This window comes from Xyrauchen texanus, chromosome 19 (genome assembly GCF_025860055.1).
Source record: "Xyrauchen texanus isolate HMW12.3.18 chromosome 19, RBS_HiC_50CHRs, whole genome shotgun sequence".
Lineage (NCBI taxonomy): Eukaryota > Metazoa > Chordata > Actinopteri > Cypriniformes > Catostomidae > Xyrauchen > Xyrauchen texanus.
Window position 1 is genome coordinate 11375697 of NC_068294.1, and position 18149 is coordinate 11393845.

At 36.7% G+C, this 18149-nt stretch overlaps 2 protein-coding genes across 5 annotated transcripts in view; one reads left to right on the forward strand and one right to left on the reverse strand.

Moving 5' to 3' along the window:
• Positions 1-8193, forward strand: LOC127659958 (FAS-associated factor 2-like). The gene is made up of 11 exons (XM_052149972.1): positions 1-73; positions 1581-1649; positions 1772-1906; positions 2155-2231; positions 2321-2459; positions 3163-3248; positions 3350-3441; positions 3587-3764; positions 6616-6787; positions 7027-7170; positions 7449-8193. The coding sequence occupies exons 1-11, from the start codon at positions 11-13 to the stop codon at positions 7629-7631; spliced, it is 1338 nt and encodes a 445-aa protein (XP_052005932.1). The 5' UTR covers positions 1-10; the 3' UTR covers positions 7632-8193.
• A 2248-nt stretch (positions 8194-10441) lies between these two features.
• Positions 10442-18149, reverse strand: part of LOC127659841 (RING finger protein 44) — a 41584-nt gene continuing 33876 nt past the window's right edge. For all 4 annotated transcript variants that reach the window (XM_052149794.1, XM_052149797.1, XM_052149795.1 and 1 more), the window contains exon 11: positions 10442-15003. In XM_052149794.1, coding sequence (XP_052005754.1) covers positions 14941-15003 — 63 coding nt within the window. In that variant the 3' untranslated portion in view covers positions 10442-14940. The remainder of the gene's footprint in view (positions 15004-18149) is intronic.

The following is an 18149-nucleotide window of genomic DNA, read 5'->3' on the forward strand; positions in this document are numbered from 1 at the left end:
GCGAGGTAAGATGGCGGCGCCAGAAGAGCAGGAATTATCTCAGGCTCAAACTGAAAAACTCCTTCAGTTTCAGGTACCACCAGCTTTCTCTTCTCACTAAATACAGTTAGGCTCTTTTATACACAAAAGCATTAGAAAAGGGGTTCCACGGCTCATATGTATTATTTATTCTTCAGGTTTTATGTAAATGATCAGTCAGCGAGCTAACTGCCGTTAAGATCGTTAGTTTTTACTCAAACGAATCCAACTTCAGTTTGCACAATAAATACAGATTTAATATAAATAAGAACCTCTTAGTTGACGTCTATATAAACCAAAAGTGTCTTTTGGTTCAGTTGAACTGTATAACCTAGAGAGATCCCTGCACAGATGGACTAGAATTTTGGACAACATACGCACATTTAGAACGTAAAGCATTGTGCAAAATTATACCTAGATAGGCAGCACACTAGGTTTTGAAGTACAGCAAAAAAAAAACTACAATTTAAAGGAAAAGTTCACCCCAAATTTACAATTCTCTCATCATTTTCTTGCCCTTATGTCGTCTCAAACTCATATGGCTTTCTCCCGCGGAACACAAACTGAGATATTTTAACGAAGTGAATGGTGACCAAACTTTCAAGCTCTAAAAAGCACATAACGGGAGCTTAAAAGTAAACAATAAGACTGCAGTGGGTTAATCCATGTCTTCTGAAGTGATTCAATCGATTTTGGGTGAAAACAGACAAACATGTAACTCGTTTTTCACTGTACATCTTGTCATTGCAGTCTCGAGGCATGATCATGATTTCAAGCTCTATTGCGCAGACGGCTAGATGGCACTTGGAAGTGTGATCGGCCTTGAAATCTTGGTCGCCAATGATACTGCTGATGTCAAGGTTTATAGTGAGAAAGGATTTTTATTTTGGTCTGTTTTCACCCAAAACAGATTGGATCACTTCAGAGGACATGGATTAAACCACTGGAGTCTTATTGATGATTACTTTTATGCTGCCTTTATGTGCTTTTTGGAGCTAGAAAGTTTGGTCACCATTCACTCGCATTGTATGGACAAACAAACATCATATCTCTGTTAAAATATCTTAGTTTGTGTTTTTGGTGAAGTAATTAATTTGAGTTTGAGACAAAATAAGGGTGAGTAAATGATGAGAGCGTTATTATTTAGGGATGAATGCACTTTATGATGCACTTAAAATGCCCAAAATGCTGTCAAGATTGGGATCTCCTTGGTGTCTTTTCATCTAGTCAGACTGTAACTTACCAATTGCGTTTGGGGAATTTCACAAGTATTTGATTTTGAAACCATTTGATTTTGACAAATGGTTGCCACCTTCATTAGAGATGTGTACTAGTCATTGTAAGAGTATGACCTAGAGTTGTGTCTGTTCCTCAAACACTCACTTTATCTAATTTTACACACACACATTTCCACCCAGATGCGTCATTCATCCATTTGTCATAGATTAGCAATATTTGATGAGCAACAGCTACCTCACTTAAACTCATGTTGATCATGGATTTTATCTCCCCCCTAAGAGTTTTGCTTTGCAAATTATACATGATGTATTCTTATTATTCAGGACCTGACAGGCTTGGAGTCAATGGACCAATGCCGGCGCACACTAGAACAACACAACTGGAACATTGAGGTGAGATCTGGTAAACCGTATGAATGGATCCTTTTGTACTGTCATTGTTTACCCCTCTTTGTATGAGGACCCAAGTTATAGTTATTATTGTTTTTGGCAATCTTGCATTGTGTTTGTTACAGGCCGCAGTACAAGACAGACTAAATGAGCAGGAAGGAGTTCCAAGCGTTTTTAACCCGCCGCCCGCCAGACCGTTACAAGTCCACACAACAGACCACAGAGTGTATAGCTATATAGTCTCAAGGCCACATCCTAGAGTATGTACCTTTTTGTTGTTGTTATTTCCCTTTTTCCTTCTTTCTATACTTTCCTACAACACATTTTTATTTAGTTATAGTGTATATTCAAATGTAAAACAGTGATATGCAGGAAAGGTCCTCGTTATGGCCTGACATGCCAACAAAAAGTTGAGCAGCAGTATTATGACAAAAAAGCAAAACATAAAATTTCAACATGGTCCTCTTCTATTAATAGTTTTTTATAAGCATTTTTCTCTCTTTTTCAGGGCTTATTAGGTTGGAGTTACTACTTAATAATGCTTCCCTTCAGGTTTACGTATTATACACTTCTGGACATATTCAGGTATTACTGCATGGCTGTGTAATTTTGTGTAAATCTGATGCAGAGCTAGATATTATCATTGTTTAACTAAAATATAAATGTTTTCACAGGTTTGCCTTGAGATTCATTCGGCCGGATCCGAGGGGTCGCGTCACAGATCCAGTTGGAGATGTCATGTCCTTTATTCATAATTTTGAAGAGAAATATGGTCGATCACATCCTGTATGCTACCAGGGAACATATAGTCAAGTAAGTTAGTCAGTTGATAAAGTTTCAGTACAAAACACAATTAACTGATGCATTGATATTAACGGGTTATATTGAAATCCTTAAACATTGTGCTTCTAAATATTCATGTGCCCATTTATACCCTCCTAAGGTCTTCGGTCATTTTTGACCGGAATCACTTTTGCTGATTTAATAAAAATGGTTTCTTTTATCGGAGCGGTGCAAGACTTGGTGACTTTTCCTTCACTTGCATCTGAACATGCAAACAAAAATTGGGCATGATTCAATAAGTCTAAGTCGTCAAAAAAAAAAAAAAGCAACACCATTTGTCTTTGTGCTTAAAATTGAATGACAATTGAAAATGAATGGGAAAGACCATAACACAGAGCATTTTTTTTTCAAGTAAAACCAATAAATCAGCTACAATGCTAAACATGCACACTCAGAAATGAGGGGGTGAGACAGTAACACACACATTACAGAACTCGCATGCTCACCAAAATAAATGAGTAAGATTAAAACAGCCAGGAGGCAGAATACACAAGATGATACACATTCAGAAAAGAAGAAATGGGATCATCATCAAGAAAGAAAAAAGTTACACTTCTGCTCTTTCCGGTCAAATATATAGGACCAAAAGTAGAGCTCATTTATGAAGACCATAGGAGGGCTAAGTAAATCAGACATTAATAGAAGTATATTTAATGATTTTTCTCCTTTTTAGGCTTTGAACGATGCCAAGCGAGAGCTTCGCTACTTGTTAGTTTATCTTCATGGGGAAGATCACCAGGACACGGATGAGTTCTGCCGGTAGGTTTTTTGTTGTGACGTGCTCCTCCATCCATGTGTCAAACCTTGACCGCTTTCGTTGTCATGACTACAGCTCCTGTCGTTTGATCTCGCTCTTTCAGAACCACATTATCTTCAGAAGAGGTACTGACCTTCATTAACACAAGGATGCTGTTCTGGGCATGTTCTACCAGCAAGCCAGAGGGTTTCCGAGGTAACCAACATCACTTCCTAAATTAAATGTCAGGAATGTGTGTCTTCTCTGGTTGATCCACTTCTTACTATTGTTATAGTTTTATAGTTGCCTTGAGAGTTGCTTGTTGATTTCATTACTCTGTCTTTGCATGTTGTATGTACAGTCTCTCAGGCCCTGCGTGAGAATACCTATCCCTTCTTGGCCATGATCATGCTGAAGGACCGTAAAATGACAGTTGTTGGGCGACTTGAGGGGCTTATACAGCCTGAGGATCTTATCAACCAGCTGACCTTCATCATGGAGGCAAACCAGACATATCTCATGTCAGAACGACTAGATAGGTGAGATGTCATAGGCTATAAGCGTACTACCATACTACTACTATTTCTGCCATATTCATATACAGCATATAATATATGAATCAGAGTATATAATAAATAAGAGTAGATGATAAAATGGCTATTCTGATCATGGCTGTAATTTTGCTTTCTGTTTGATGATTGAGTTTAAAATCTTCTAAAAATGTTTCTTCATGTGTACATCAAGCTCTGTGCTGTATTTTTCAATTTTTTCTATTAGTTTACAAGTTTAAGGAAATTAAGGGAAAAGGTCGACTGATAGTAGATTTTGCTGATCACATGTGTTCAACACTAAATACAGGTCTAAACGGGGTCTAAAACATTTTGTGATCCAATCACAAAAGCCACATACAAATGGCTGTCCTGTATGCGTCTTGGCAGCCTTGAAGCTCCACCCCTCACCTATCAATCAACCGCTAAATTTTGCAGATTACGAGCGGCTTTAAAAAAAATTATAATCATCCGATTGGAAACATTTAAAAAAGTGGATGCATACACAATAACAAGAGATTCACTGATCTTCTTTAGTGTGTTTGATATCAACACTGATATCAAGCATGAACACCAGAAGCTTCTGTAGAACCCTAAAACAACTGAGAATTCTGCTGGAAATGTTGCGTTTGTGCTTGAATTAAATTTCAGATGCATCTGGGAGAAACAGTGCACCATTTTCTTTGTCATTTATGAATTCTGTCCTTTATAATCATGCAGTAACACACATACATAGTGATTTGAATGTATGTCCTCACGAAACAGAGACCCTCCCCTCCAAATCTGAACACAAGTGGTCACAGAAGACTTATTTAGCGACCATGTGTAAATAGCGACATGTCTTGCCTGACCACATTTGATCGGATTACCCAAAGCATATCTTAATACCAGGTGTAAACAGGGTCTATATTTAAGTATTAATCAAATTGAGCTTTTTGTAGCCTGTATATTTTCCAGATGAATGATTTTGTATATATGTTTTACCAGATAAGGGTTTAATAAGGAATACTGTTTGTAACATATTAAGTTGGAGACACGATGTATCTGCTGAAGAGCATGTTTGCATAGTCACATTTTTCTTTGCATGCCCTTTGCTTTCATTGAAAAACTTGAATATGCATTCAAGTGAGGATAAAAATATGGATGAATATTGTCAAAGATATATAGACATAGCAAATCCATATGAGGTGTCAGTGATTGTATTTCACCTCTGGCCGCTGTTATACTGTAGAATCCTCCAGCGTTGGAGATGGAGTAATAAAAAAGGAACTATCGCATTGATTTTTGCCAATAACCATTACTTCCAAAAAGCATAAATCGGTACCGATTCATCAATAAAACTGATATAGTGTTTTGTTTTCTTTCCTTACAGTCTTTATGTCTTAAATTCTGTTTTCTAAAATTTAAGGTTATAAAAAGATTTCAATATCTTAAATGATATAAAAATGAGTCAATTATCATTTAAAAAGGTCTTAAATTGGGGACGGATATAGAGGATTTGTGAAATGGCCTAAAGTGATTTATTTTTAAACTTCAGAAGGATACGATTTAATCAAATATATGCATGCACTGCATCCTTCAAATGAAGATGCTGCAATATTGCACATCCTTTGGGCACGTGGGGGAGCTTGTGATACTGTTTCCAGCAGTTGCAGAGCAGTTCACAACCAGTGAGTACCGGACATGACAAGCGATCGCTGATTATTTACTGTTGATGAATTATGACATGTTTACTTTAGAGAGTTTATATTATAATACGTTTTAGATGATTGTAACAGTGCATATTTTATCTCCCTTTAAATGAGCAGCTGGAAGTAGTGGTGCAAGAACATTTCAAAATAAAAGTCCTCGGTATATTACTGACTTTTGAGTATTTTAAACTGCCAGATACCCCGTTTTGCTGATAACCAGTTTTAACCCTTGTGTGTCAATAAATAGTTACTCCGAGGTCCTTCGAGGACAAAAATGTCCTTTTAAAAAAACTGCCAAAATATAATTTTCCTCTTTTTAATGAGTTAATCATTTTAACCGACATCAGTCCTGATCACAACTACCAAATATTCATTCACTTAACCCTTTAAATGCCAGATTGTTTAGCCACTGTTGTTGTTTTTTTATAAAAAACAAAAAAAATATATACAGTATCTCACAAAAGGGAGTACACCCCTCACATTTTTGTAAATATTTTTTTATACCTTTTCATGTGACAACACTGAAGAAATGACACTTTGCTACTATGTAAATTAGCTGCAGAATGAAAGAGAATTCACAATTTTATGCTTTAATTGCACTGGGACAAGTATGGACATATAGGAACATATAATTTAATTTGTTTAGGTCTTGTCTTAAATAAGATTTTAAAAAGTCTGCAGCAACCCTGTAAGAAGGAAATAAATGCATGTTTACAGGAAAAAACTATATGTAGTCAAATTTCATCACTTTTAAAATCTGCGACTTAATCGCCGTTAACTACCAAAAATGATGTGATTATTTGCGATTTAAAAATCATTATTGACTGACAGTTCTACTTTTTAAATATAGAGTATCATCTTGGTAACACCCCCAAGCAACTATTTCCAGTTACGCAAGTATAGCGCTTATATGCCTGAATGGATAGGACAGAAATCTCAAAATCCCCAAATTGTTTGCCTAGATCAAATTTCCAACTAAATTAGTTTTGGCCTCAAAACAAGCAAAGGAATATTTTCAGGTTGGTCCAGCTAAAGCTGAGGAGTTTGAAAGGGGGCAATTGGCTCTTTTAATCGAAAGTTGGGACTTAATTGGGTGTGGTCTGTCTGTCAAATACATGGAAATCTGATCGTGTGTGTGTGTGTGTGTCCAGGGAGGAGAGGAACCAGACGCAGGTACTGAGGCAGCAGCAGGATGAAGCTTACCTTTTATCCCTCCGTGCAGACCAGGAGAAAGACAGAAAGAAAAGAGAAGAACAAGAGCAGAAACGTCAAGAGGAAGAAATGGCTCGCCAATGCGTCCTTGCCGAGGAGAGAAGACGAAGAGTAAGTGAAACAATTATTTAATCGAAAATGACACCATTAGCTGTGTACACTGTATGCCATAATTGCAAACCCTTGATAAACTAAACCTTGAGAACAGTTTGAATAACATCTGCTGTCTCATATTTCTTTCCACATCATTAGAAGAATTTGTGATAATTGTTTGTTTTGTCAATTGGCACATTTCCATCCTCCATAGCGATGACTAAGCCCATATGACTAATTAATGACTGTAATCACAGACACTGGAAGAAGAGAAGGAGCGCAAGTCTGAGTGTCTTCCACCTGAGCCGCCCTTGGACGACCCGGACAGTGTCAAAATAGTGTTCAAATTGCCCAACGACACTCGCGTGGAGCGGAGATTCCTCTTCGACCAGTCTTTGACGGTAACCAGTACTTGTTAGTATTGCGTCAGGTGCCATAACAGTATGATATCAGTGTCTACACATGTTGTGTGGTTCCAGATAAGAGAACAGACTGATGAGACACTCTGCTTTTGTAGTGAAGTTATGTTTGTGTAAAAAGGCGAGTTGTATGACTCAGTCCTTTATTGCGAGTAAAACATTGCTTTGGTGTCTCATATGAGATGCATAATACGTACTAAAGGTAATTCTTGGCTGAGGAACCGATAGTTAAGCATCATTGTTTTTTTTGTTCTTTTTAGGTAATATACGACTTCCTGTTTTCATTGAAAGAGACCCCTGAGAAATTCCAAATAGTAACGAATTTCCCACGCCGAGTTTTGCCTTGCCTGCCGACAGAAGAGCAGCCCAATCCCCCAACTCTGAAGGAGGCAGGTCTGAGCCGGTCAGAAGTCCTCTTTGTGCAAGACCTCACAGACGATTGACATTTAGCTAACCCCCTGCTCACAACTCAAGTCCCGCCTCCCCTCCAGTTTTTCTCTTCTCTTCAGTGGCCTGGAAAAGGGATCACTGAAATAAACCTTTTACTGCATTTAAAAAAAAAAAGTAGCCCTCTCTCCCCTGCAGTTAAGTTTTGTTCTGTAAAATGAGTGCAGGTGAATGGCCAGAAGCTGTATTTAGTGAATGGCCCTGTAAATATATGACCTAGATATTTAAGGACAAGTTTGGAAGCCACGACAGAGTTCTTTTTTTTTTTTCTTCTTTTTTTTAATGCAAATCAAAGTCTACCATATAATGCATCTCATCTAACGACCAAAAGAGGGTTATCTGCAAAAGGATCCAATGTGCTGCTTGCAGTTCAACATGAGTTCAGATAAGAAAACTAAGGCCACATCTTTTCCCTGTGGCTTTGTCTATATAGAGTATAGTGCAATTCTGCCCATAGTGTGTTAATTCATAGATGCCTATGTTGCCTGTCGTCCATCTGATGGGTCTGGTCATGTAAAGTTGTAATTTTCCAATTCTAAATTAAACATTTTAAAACATTGTTGTGGTTTGGCTTTAACAGTGATCTTGTTTATGAAGCTCTTTGTAATATTTGCATTGCAGAGTGATGCACAAACCCAAAGCCATGCCATTTTAGTATTTGTGTAGTTTGTGTAGAAATTACAAGTGGTTCAACATTAATGGCCTAAAACACTTTTGTATAGTAAATAAAATAATAATTGGAGCGGTAGTAACCCAGATTACCATTTGCTATATATTATAAAGTCTCCATCCCAAAAGGAGATTTTTGTATTAGGGCAATCTCACTAAGCCTGTACAAATGCCCAGGCTGTATTTCACCCCAAAATCAATATAAAGAATATGAGGCCGATTTTAGGTTAAATAAGATCGGTCACATTTACCCTCTAATGGTCATTACAGTATTCTGTACATCATGGCAGTATTTTTTGCATTGCTTTGTATGAAAAGTCAACATGCACTGCGTAGCAACATGCTACACTTAGTCTAAAACTATTGCAAACAGCATTCAGTTAATTTTATCATTTTAATGCATGCCAACGTGTTCCCTTTGTCATAGAACACCTGTAAACATCAAGGAATGAAAAGTTGTGGACATTTTTCTAGTTTGTCTTTGCTCTTAAATGTCATTAGTTAGATATTAGCGAAGTCAGAATTGTCTGTAAATCATTAGAGTCGTTTCTTTCCAATTAATTAGTCATAAATAGTTCATCTGTCTGAATCAAATTGTAAATTAAAAAAAAAAATCAGTATCCAGTAAACAAACTCAAGGAAAGTACATTTAAAGTCATTGGTGAAAAAGGGTGATGTGGCTTTCATAACCTCATTGAGATTTCATGGAATATTTGTACTTTTAAACAGTTCTTTAAAATGGTTCTGCAGTGTGACATGGATTTAGAAGTCAAGTTTTTAGAATGGTGACCATTCATAGCACATAAAATGCAGTTTGCCTTATACATTTAAAATAAATAACTTGTGGAAATGGTATGCATCCATTATCCAAATGCTGATTCTAATAAAACAGTCATTGTGTCCAGACAGATTTTATGTATTTCAGCAATAGGGTAGAATGAGAAATAACAACTTTAAGGAATAGTTCACCCCAAAATAGAAAATTCTCTCATCATTTACCCTCATACCATGCCAGATGTGTATGACTTCTTGCTTCTGCTGACAACAAATTAAGAATATCTCAGCTCTGTAGGTCCATACAATGCAAGTGAATGGTGATATGCCTTAAAACACAGATAAACTCAGTACAAAAGTAATCCACACAACTCCAGCGATTTAATCAATGTCTTCTAAATCGATCCAGTTGGTTTTGGGTGAGAACAGACCAATGTATAACTCATTTTTCACTGTACATCTTCCCATTGTAATCTCTAGGCCCAGTCATGATTCAAGCTCAATTACACTTCCTAGTGTTTGACACATGCGCAGAGCGCTAGATGGCGCTATAGGAAGTGTAATCGAGCTTATAATCAAGATCATGCCAAGAGACATGTCAAGATGTACAGTGAAAAAGGAGTTACATTTTGGTCTGTTCTCATCCAAAACCAACTGAATCACTTCAGAAGACATTGATTAATCCACTGGAGTCATATGGCTTATTTTATGCTGACTATATCTGTGTTTTGGAACTTCAAAAGGCCTGATCACCATTCACTTGCATTGTATGGACCTACAGAGCTGAGATATTCTTCTAAATGTCTTTGTGTTCTGCGGAAGAATGAAAGTCACACACATCTGGCCTGGCATGAGGGTGGGTAAATGATGAGAATTTTCATTTTTGAGTGAACTGAGGTGAAATCAGAGCACATTCTTCGGTGATTTCACCCTGTTTTGTGAGCTTCGCATGGCACAGAAACCCTCACACAAGTTAATTGAACTGCAGCAAAATCTGTATTGAACAATACGTTTAAAGCAGTGATTACTTAAGTCAGTGTAGTACGAGTATACATCACACATTTATTAGTGAACAACCCTCTCCAATCAGCCACAATTCAAAAAAATATGATTGCACTACTCGGTAAAGCAGAACTAGCAACTTTCATTTAAAAAAAGTACAAATCTTAAAAATTTCAAATCAGTATACAGATGTATTTATAATACACTATAACTAGTTATATGTTAAATGCTACAAACAATGATTTCAATGGAATGAAAAAATGATAGCATTAAGAACCATATATATATATATATATATATATATATATATATATATATATATATATATATATATATATATATATATATATGTATATGTTTATATATATATAAGCTTTTTTTTATTAAATTTTTTTATTAATTTTTTTCTTCCAAATACAAACATGGCAAAAATGAGGTAACTGTAAATGTGCAAGTACCAAAGCAAAATATCTTCCTAACACAGAACACATGCCCCTGGCCTTGTTGTTGGCTGGGTAGTCTGGAGTTCAGGCAATGACTGACCCCTAGAGGCCAGGAGAATAGAACAGTAAACAATCCACTATCCCACCACACAGCATGAAATCATTGGTAAACAATCAGTGGCGTCTATAGAGCAATTAACAAATCACAAATTCTAAAGTATTTAGCTGCTTATTGGAACACAATTTTCCACCACACAAGCCGTGAGATTATTTATTAGTTGAATCACAGAAAGACTACAAGATTCTATTTATCATAACTCATAGTTGTTTTTTACTTTTTAGTAATTCAGTACAGGTAACACTGAGGTTTTCAAGGAATCTTGGTTATTGTGAAAAATTCCTTTATAAATCTAAATAAGGATATATTATAAAGAGCCCACAGCCGGTTAACCCAAGCAAAAGTGCTTGCGTGTATATCAACAACTTATTTTTAAACCATAACAATTACAGATGCTAAAAGGTAGAGATAACCATATAACAGGTACATATTCTTTTTTTTTTTTTTTTTTAACCATTTTGGTGAGTGGTAGCGCCGTTATTTTATTTTTTTTATTTACCCCCAGACAATACCTCCTACTTCAGTTTAAGGCAGATGTACTGAATCGGATCACTTGGGCAGTAAATGAATCCTTTACAAGACACATTTTGAAACGGTCACTGTCTACCAGCACATACAAGTAAAGCTACTTTTTATTTTTTTTTAATTGAAACCCCTGTTGATAATGTTATTAACTGCTGCTGACTGTCGTGAGGGTATTAGCACTGCATGCTGTATGAATAGAGACCCATAAACTATTGCATTCTCTTATGTGAATGTAGCATTACACCTAAATATAGAATATCTAGCACCTTTTTACTATATGGCTTTCCATTATCTAGATTCCAGGCAAGGGTGTCAGTCACTGAGGCAACAATATAGAAGCACAAATGTGGTGAGTAGCCAATCACATTACCCATCTCAAAAGCTGTTCACTTCCTACTGGCATCAAGCACAACTTTATGTTAATGTACTAATTATTTTTTTCTTCTTTTGCAAGTATACGCACAATAACGTCTTGAAGTCATTCGGTTCTATTAGAAATGTGTGCAGTACAGTGCATGGCAGTTATCAGCTGAGCAAAAAGTCCCCTATACTCAGAACCCAAAGCCAACTAGATCTACGTAAAAAAACAGTCGGGACCTGGTTAGACATGCATGAATATTGTGCACAATTAAATACTTGCCCACCCCTGTCTAGATATCTTTCACTGAAAATACAGGTTTCATTTTTTTTTTTTTTTTTAAACCCTTAAAACATGCAGACACTGTAAGAATAATCTTGGAAATGGTCTAGGTGGACAGTGTGTGCACCGAGGCACGTTTGCAAATGGGGTTACAACCTGTTTGTGTGGTTCAAGTACATGGAAACGGAACAGCTGGAAAAAATGTTCGAGTAACATATGCTTAATAATTGGCTGCAGTAACAAAAAGCCTATTCTAACTCGATACAACAGGTCACTTGATCTTTTTTTCTTCTTTTTTCATTGCATGCCAGTCTTATAATAGAATAATATTCATCACTATTTAAAAAAGGAATATTAGTTCAGTTGATTACATTTAAAATATGCATGGCCTGAGGAAAACAGCCTAGAATACCCAAATATATCTCCATGGCGTCAATCCCATTTGATATGGACTGTTTTCCTTTATTTTCAATTACCGAGAGGCCCTGAGTGATTTTTCTTTTTAATACTCAAAATATATGCCAGTGAACAGATATGTATACATAGATTACTTATCAAACGTGTGGATTAAATTCATTACAATGGCTTTTTTTTTTTTTTTAAACCTGGCACGCAAAAGCAAGATTCTCACATTCTCTTAAAAAGAGTCCCTTTACCCGAGAAAGCCAGTGTGTATTGAGTTACAATGACTATTCAGTGGACATATGACTCAGGAATATATATATATATATGTGTATATATATATATATATATATATATATTTATATATTTAAAAGTCCTATAATTAAAGTACTTGGGAAAAAAGTATACCCAAATAGTTCATAGTTTTCCCCCGAACAATGTTCAGGTTAGTTTTTGGAATTGAGTGAACCTTGAGTTGAGCGTTTTACAGTGCTTTTTTTTTTTTTCTTCTTCTTTAAACGACCCTAACGCTCTGTCTCTGCCATTTCAAATCCTGTTGGGGATCTTTGTGGAACGACTACAGTCAAGTGGCACACTTAAAGGGATATTTCACCCAAAAATTTAAATTCTGTCATCATTAACACTTTTGTTGCTCCATACTTATATGACTTTCTTGGAAGGTTACCATGTTAGCTTCAACCTCCAATCAATTTAGTTGTATCTTACAGTCTTTTGACTACAAGCCGAAACAGGTACATTCGACACATGCACGCTCAGACTATTTTGTGATACTCTTTTAGCAGTCAACGGCACATGTTCCGACATCATGCAAAGGCACGAACTGTCCGGATGTACAACTGTGGACAGTGGTGCTGATGATGAAATTTCCATCCACACAGAAAATGAAGTATACTTTGGCCTTAATTTTGCTCCTTTTATGTACCAAAAAAGAAAGGAAGTCATATGAGTTGAGCAATATAAGGCTAAGTAATGGATGACAGAATTTGAATTCTTTGGGTGAACCATCCATTTTACAAGAAATACAGAGGGTTTCAACATTCTTTTTGTCTTAAAAACAAGACTATAATTTCAACCTTTCACGACAAGGCTATGCATACAATGTTTTCTTTCCTTTCACATCACTTTACACTGTGAACATGGCCTGAGACCTTACAACAAGAGGCAAACTAAAACACATTATAGGTGCTTTAGTTTTCCGACCGCATCCTTCAAAAACTCTTAGAAGGTAAAACCAATAAATAACACCACTTTAAAAAAAAAAAAAAAAAGTATACTTTTAAAAGAGGAACTGACAAAGGATGTTTTGAAGATTAGTAACAGGTTTGTGCTTGTCAAGATCTTGAGAAGTAGAGTGTATATTGATTATTTGGCTCTTTAATGAAAAAAAAAAAAAAAAAAAAAAAAAGCCTAGTCCTCCAAAAATCAGGCTGAAACGTTTCACTTCAGACACTCATTGCACATACTGCTTTCTGCAAAAGTGTTCCACCTTCTTTCAAAGTCTTTCTGGACAGGCAAGCGATATCTCCTGGCATCCACTGTAAATGCAGAGGTTTGAAAATGGCAAGATGATAACGGTTCAATTCCCAAATTCTCTTTTAGCTTCGGCTGAAATGCGGTGGGTCTTGTTAGTTAAAAATATTGCTAGTCTAAAAGAACAGTCCGTGTAAAGCCCGTAAGATGTTCTCCTGGATGTAGCCGTCGCCCGGAGGGTGACAGCTGAGTGATGGATCAGGCTGAAGAGGGCCAGTCCAGAATAGATGGGGGTTGTGCAGTGCAGCCAGGTGGGAGCTTGGCAGAGGCAGTGTGCTGTCCTTGTCCCTGTGTTTTCATGGGCAGTCCAATTTGCCCGTGCCAGCCAACAGCAAAAGCGAAAACTCCACAGCAATCTCCCCTTGTGCTCATCACAGAACTCACTTCCTTGATGTCTATATTAGCGTGATGAAATCCCAGGGGGAGTTTTCAGATGGAATCACATCCATCATTTGCAGTCCTTTTGTGTAGTTATTTTCCTTTTTTTTTTTTTGCCTTTAACCTCAGACCTTTGAACGTTAAACCACTGAAAGTCACACCTTCACAATAGCATTCGCAGATAAAAGAGAATCAGGATTAAGATATTCAAATGATCAATACATTATTGCAAAACATAAATTATTAACAAGTCCCTCGAGCCCATCACATACACAGACATGCATCTATGATGGTGATTCACAAGCAGACTGGTGCTTATCATTCTTTAATTTCTCTGATTGCATGGTAAAGCCAAAAACAACCATCATCCGGGCCCACCCCTGCAGTCCTTAACGACACTAAAGCACGAGTTTTAATTAGTCGTGATCAAAAAACTATATAGAACGTTGAATTGTGTAAACAAATATGCCAACACAACACGTATTACAGGTTATCTTTGGAATCTGCAAAAACAAGGGGTGGGGGAAAAAAACAAAATGAAAAAGAAAAAAACTAAATGGTCATAATTCCAGAACTTGGATGTGGCTATCAGAGGCAGTAGCTTTCATGAAACTCACACAATGACACAGCAGAGGTCAAACGGGTTCCATACAAATTCCAAGATTGCTTATTGTAGAGATGGGGTTTGGGAGCAGGGTGAGGGGGGTAGATTTGCATTTGGCTGCAGAACAGGTGTCCGTCCCCACTCACAAATCACACTCAAGGATTTGTGCTGCTTTCCAGTGAAGGACAAAAGCCTGAACTCATTCCACATCACGGTGAACTTCTGAGGCATCGGCTCGACAGATTGGACAGGTGCGATTGGTCTGCAAAACATGTTACCCATTAATTTCTCCAAACCAGTGCTATTTCCATATACTAGTGATGGATCTTTCAGGCATTTCAGGCAGATATTTGGTTATTTTAAGGTTATGGACATGGGTACATAATGTGATTGTTTGGTCGACAGTGACGTTTGCTAGCTTTTGTGCCAGTTTAAAAAAACAACAATAACATTACCAATAAATAATGCTAATTTTCTGCTTTCAAATATTTTAGAATTTTAAGCAAATGTAGATATAAACTTTAACACTAGTTCAGTGGTTCCCAACCCTGTTCCTAGAGGCCCACCAAAACTACACATTTTGTATATCTACCTTTTCTATATCTCCCTTTTCTGACACCCAATTCAGGTCTTGGAGTCTTCACTAACGAGCTGAATCAGGTGTGCTTGATAGGGAGTTATCCAAAATGTGCAGTCTTGGGGGCCTCCAGGAACAGGGATAGTAACCACTAGTTAATGCAATAGTTAACATTCGAACCAAGAACAAACAATAATTTTAATGCATTTGTTAATCTTGGTTAATAGTAATAATATTAAGATAAGACTGGTAAGATTAACCAAGATGCATGGGGGGGATCTAGAAAATTATTTATGGGGTGGTCTGAGGATTAAGATGATTTGATTAAGATACCAAGCTTCATTGCAACAAGTACTAGCTCATTTTTTGAAGCCACCATCAAATCACAAATGCCAATGAATTTGCAATACAATTGCATTTCCACAAATAGGCCAAATAATAATAATTTTGCTACTGGTTTGCTAACATTAAAATAATGCATTTTTTACATTCAGATTTAAATTTGTTTATATTAAATGCTCCATAGCACCAATACATTGTCTATTAAACACATCAACATATTCTAAATGTTTCTAAGCTTGACTGGTTCTTGTTGTCACACTTTTTACTCCAGTAAATATATCTCGTATTAGGTGGTAGGTTTTATTTTTTTAAAGAGGCCCTATTACGCTTTTTGGGATTATACCTTTCCTTTAGTGTGTAATATAGCTGTTTGTTCATGTATAAGGTCTGCCAAGTTACAAAGCACCAAGTCAACTCTCTCCCACAGAAAACACTGCTTCTGAACTGCCGGGTCCAGCCATTACTTCCGTGACTTGGCTATGTCCCTATGTGACACATTTGCATAATGCCCGTTTAAGGGCTACTTTAAGATGAAACTCGGCTATGGTAAGGGGCATTACATTTCCGACATACGCTCTAAGAATTTGACCAACCACAACGGACTGGACCAGCTGACCAATCAGAGCAGACTGGGCTGTTCGGAAAGGGGGGCTTTAAAGAACTAAAACAGAGCGTTTCAGACAGAGGGTGAAAAGAGTTGCTGCTGCAATGTATATTGAGAAAAATAATGTGTTTTTTGAACATTAAAGCATGTAAACCTATTCTAGCAGAGCCCCCAAAATACAATTATGAACCTGTAAATGAGCATAATATGATCTCTCTAATGTCATATATCTGTATAGCCACATACTACCCTGAAGTCGTGGCTACAAAAAATTAATTCAACATTTTCAAAGTTATTGCTCTGGAAAAAAAGATATAGTTAATTGAACACACATTGACCTTTTGTTCACACTTTAAGGGGTAGGTTGTCACAATGGAACGTGCCATTAAACCAGTAGCATAGGTTTCATGTGAATGTCCCAGATAGAATTCACAAAAAATATTCTAATTTATAAGGGTTTTGAACACAGCATACAAAACCACTGCTAGAGAAAATACATCTACTTTACACACAAATACATACACATGTGTAAACCTTATTGTTACTTAAATACATCATACTCTTTGCATGAACCTATAAAACATAACGCATTAAGGGAATGTGGGCTCGCACTGAATATTCTACAGGGCACTTATGATCTTTCATGACATCACACAAAGTTAAAAAGAACACCGTGTCATTCTTAATAGGGACTTTAAGCAGCATCTGTGGTTACAGCGTTCGGTGTTCCATTGTGTGTACGTGACTTCACTCACTTCCTGACGTCAAAACCATAATTTCTAAAGCATTTCTTCTTTCTCATAGTAACAGTTGATCGTACGTGACATATTAGGAAAGTAAATGTTAGAATATATTTTACAAGAGATGATGCAAAGGGAAAACAGTAAATAGCCTAAACATCCTCCTCAAAACGTATGTTAAATTACACACGGTTATAGGCTTTGAATAAAAACTCACAAATATCAGTTGACTAATATTAATAATATCTAGGTTTTAGAAGAAGGTTATTTATATCGTACAAAAGTAAAACTCTTCTTCTGACAGTTAACACTGCAAGCATCCCTTCTTTTGCTGTTATGAATAGCCTACATTTTTTATCTTGAATAAATAAACGCTCCATTCCGCCGTCATTATTGCTTAGGGTTTTTATACAACATCTGTGGACGGGACACTACGCAAAAACCATTATTATTTTGTTTCCATTCCACATCTGTAAACTTCTTTAAGGACAACTCTCACCCACTGTCTTTACTTCGTACTCGCATCCAGAGATGCCTACAGTTATACTGGAAGAGGATTGGGCATGAGGCAAATACATGGTAAATTCAGACAGGGTATTAGACGTTGCTTCTAATTCTTCGTTTGCAAAGTAGAGTGAGTAACATAAGAAAGCTTTTCTGGAATATTTTTTAGATATCTCCAAGCAAAAACTCCAATTACGGATTTTGGTGTCATTCTCACTTTCTCAGCCTTTCTCCTCTTCTTCAGAACGCAACGTCTGACGCTCTTCGCATGCACAGAAGTTTGGTTTGCAATATATGTAATGCACATGAAAATTATTATTTGTATTGGATTGCAAAGTTTAGGGGATATATAAACAGTATATTCAGAATCTGCAAACGGATTTACTTTATTCAGATTGATGAAAATTAGTGCAAGTGAACATAGCCAGTCAGTTCCAGTCCTCGAATCTGATTGGGCGTGTGGAGTTCCAAGAGTGCTGATATTTAGAATAACAGCACTGGGGCGCTTAACTTGTATCACTCCGCCTCTTTTTTTCGTGGATTTCTAAAGCGTGATTAGGATTTTAATTTCATTTACTGATTAATTCAGTGAGAATTTCTGGAGATTAATGCCAGTAGGTGGTGACGAATGAGTGTCTTTT

Coding starts and splice junctions, on each gene's coding strand:
- LOC127659958 (XM_052149972.1), top strand. CDS start 11: ATGGCGGCGCCAGAAGAGCAGGAATTATCTCAGGCTCAAACTGAAAAA. Junction 1,907..2,154: donor TCTCAAGGCCACATCCTAGA/GTATGTACCTTT, acceptor TCTCTTTTTCAG/GGCTTATTAGGTTGGAGTTA. Junction 7,171..7,448: donor TCTTCGACCAGTCTTTGACG/GTAACCAGTACT, acceptor TGTTCTTTTTAG/GTAATATACGACTTCCTGTT.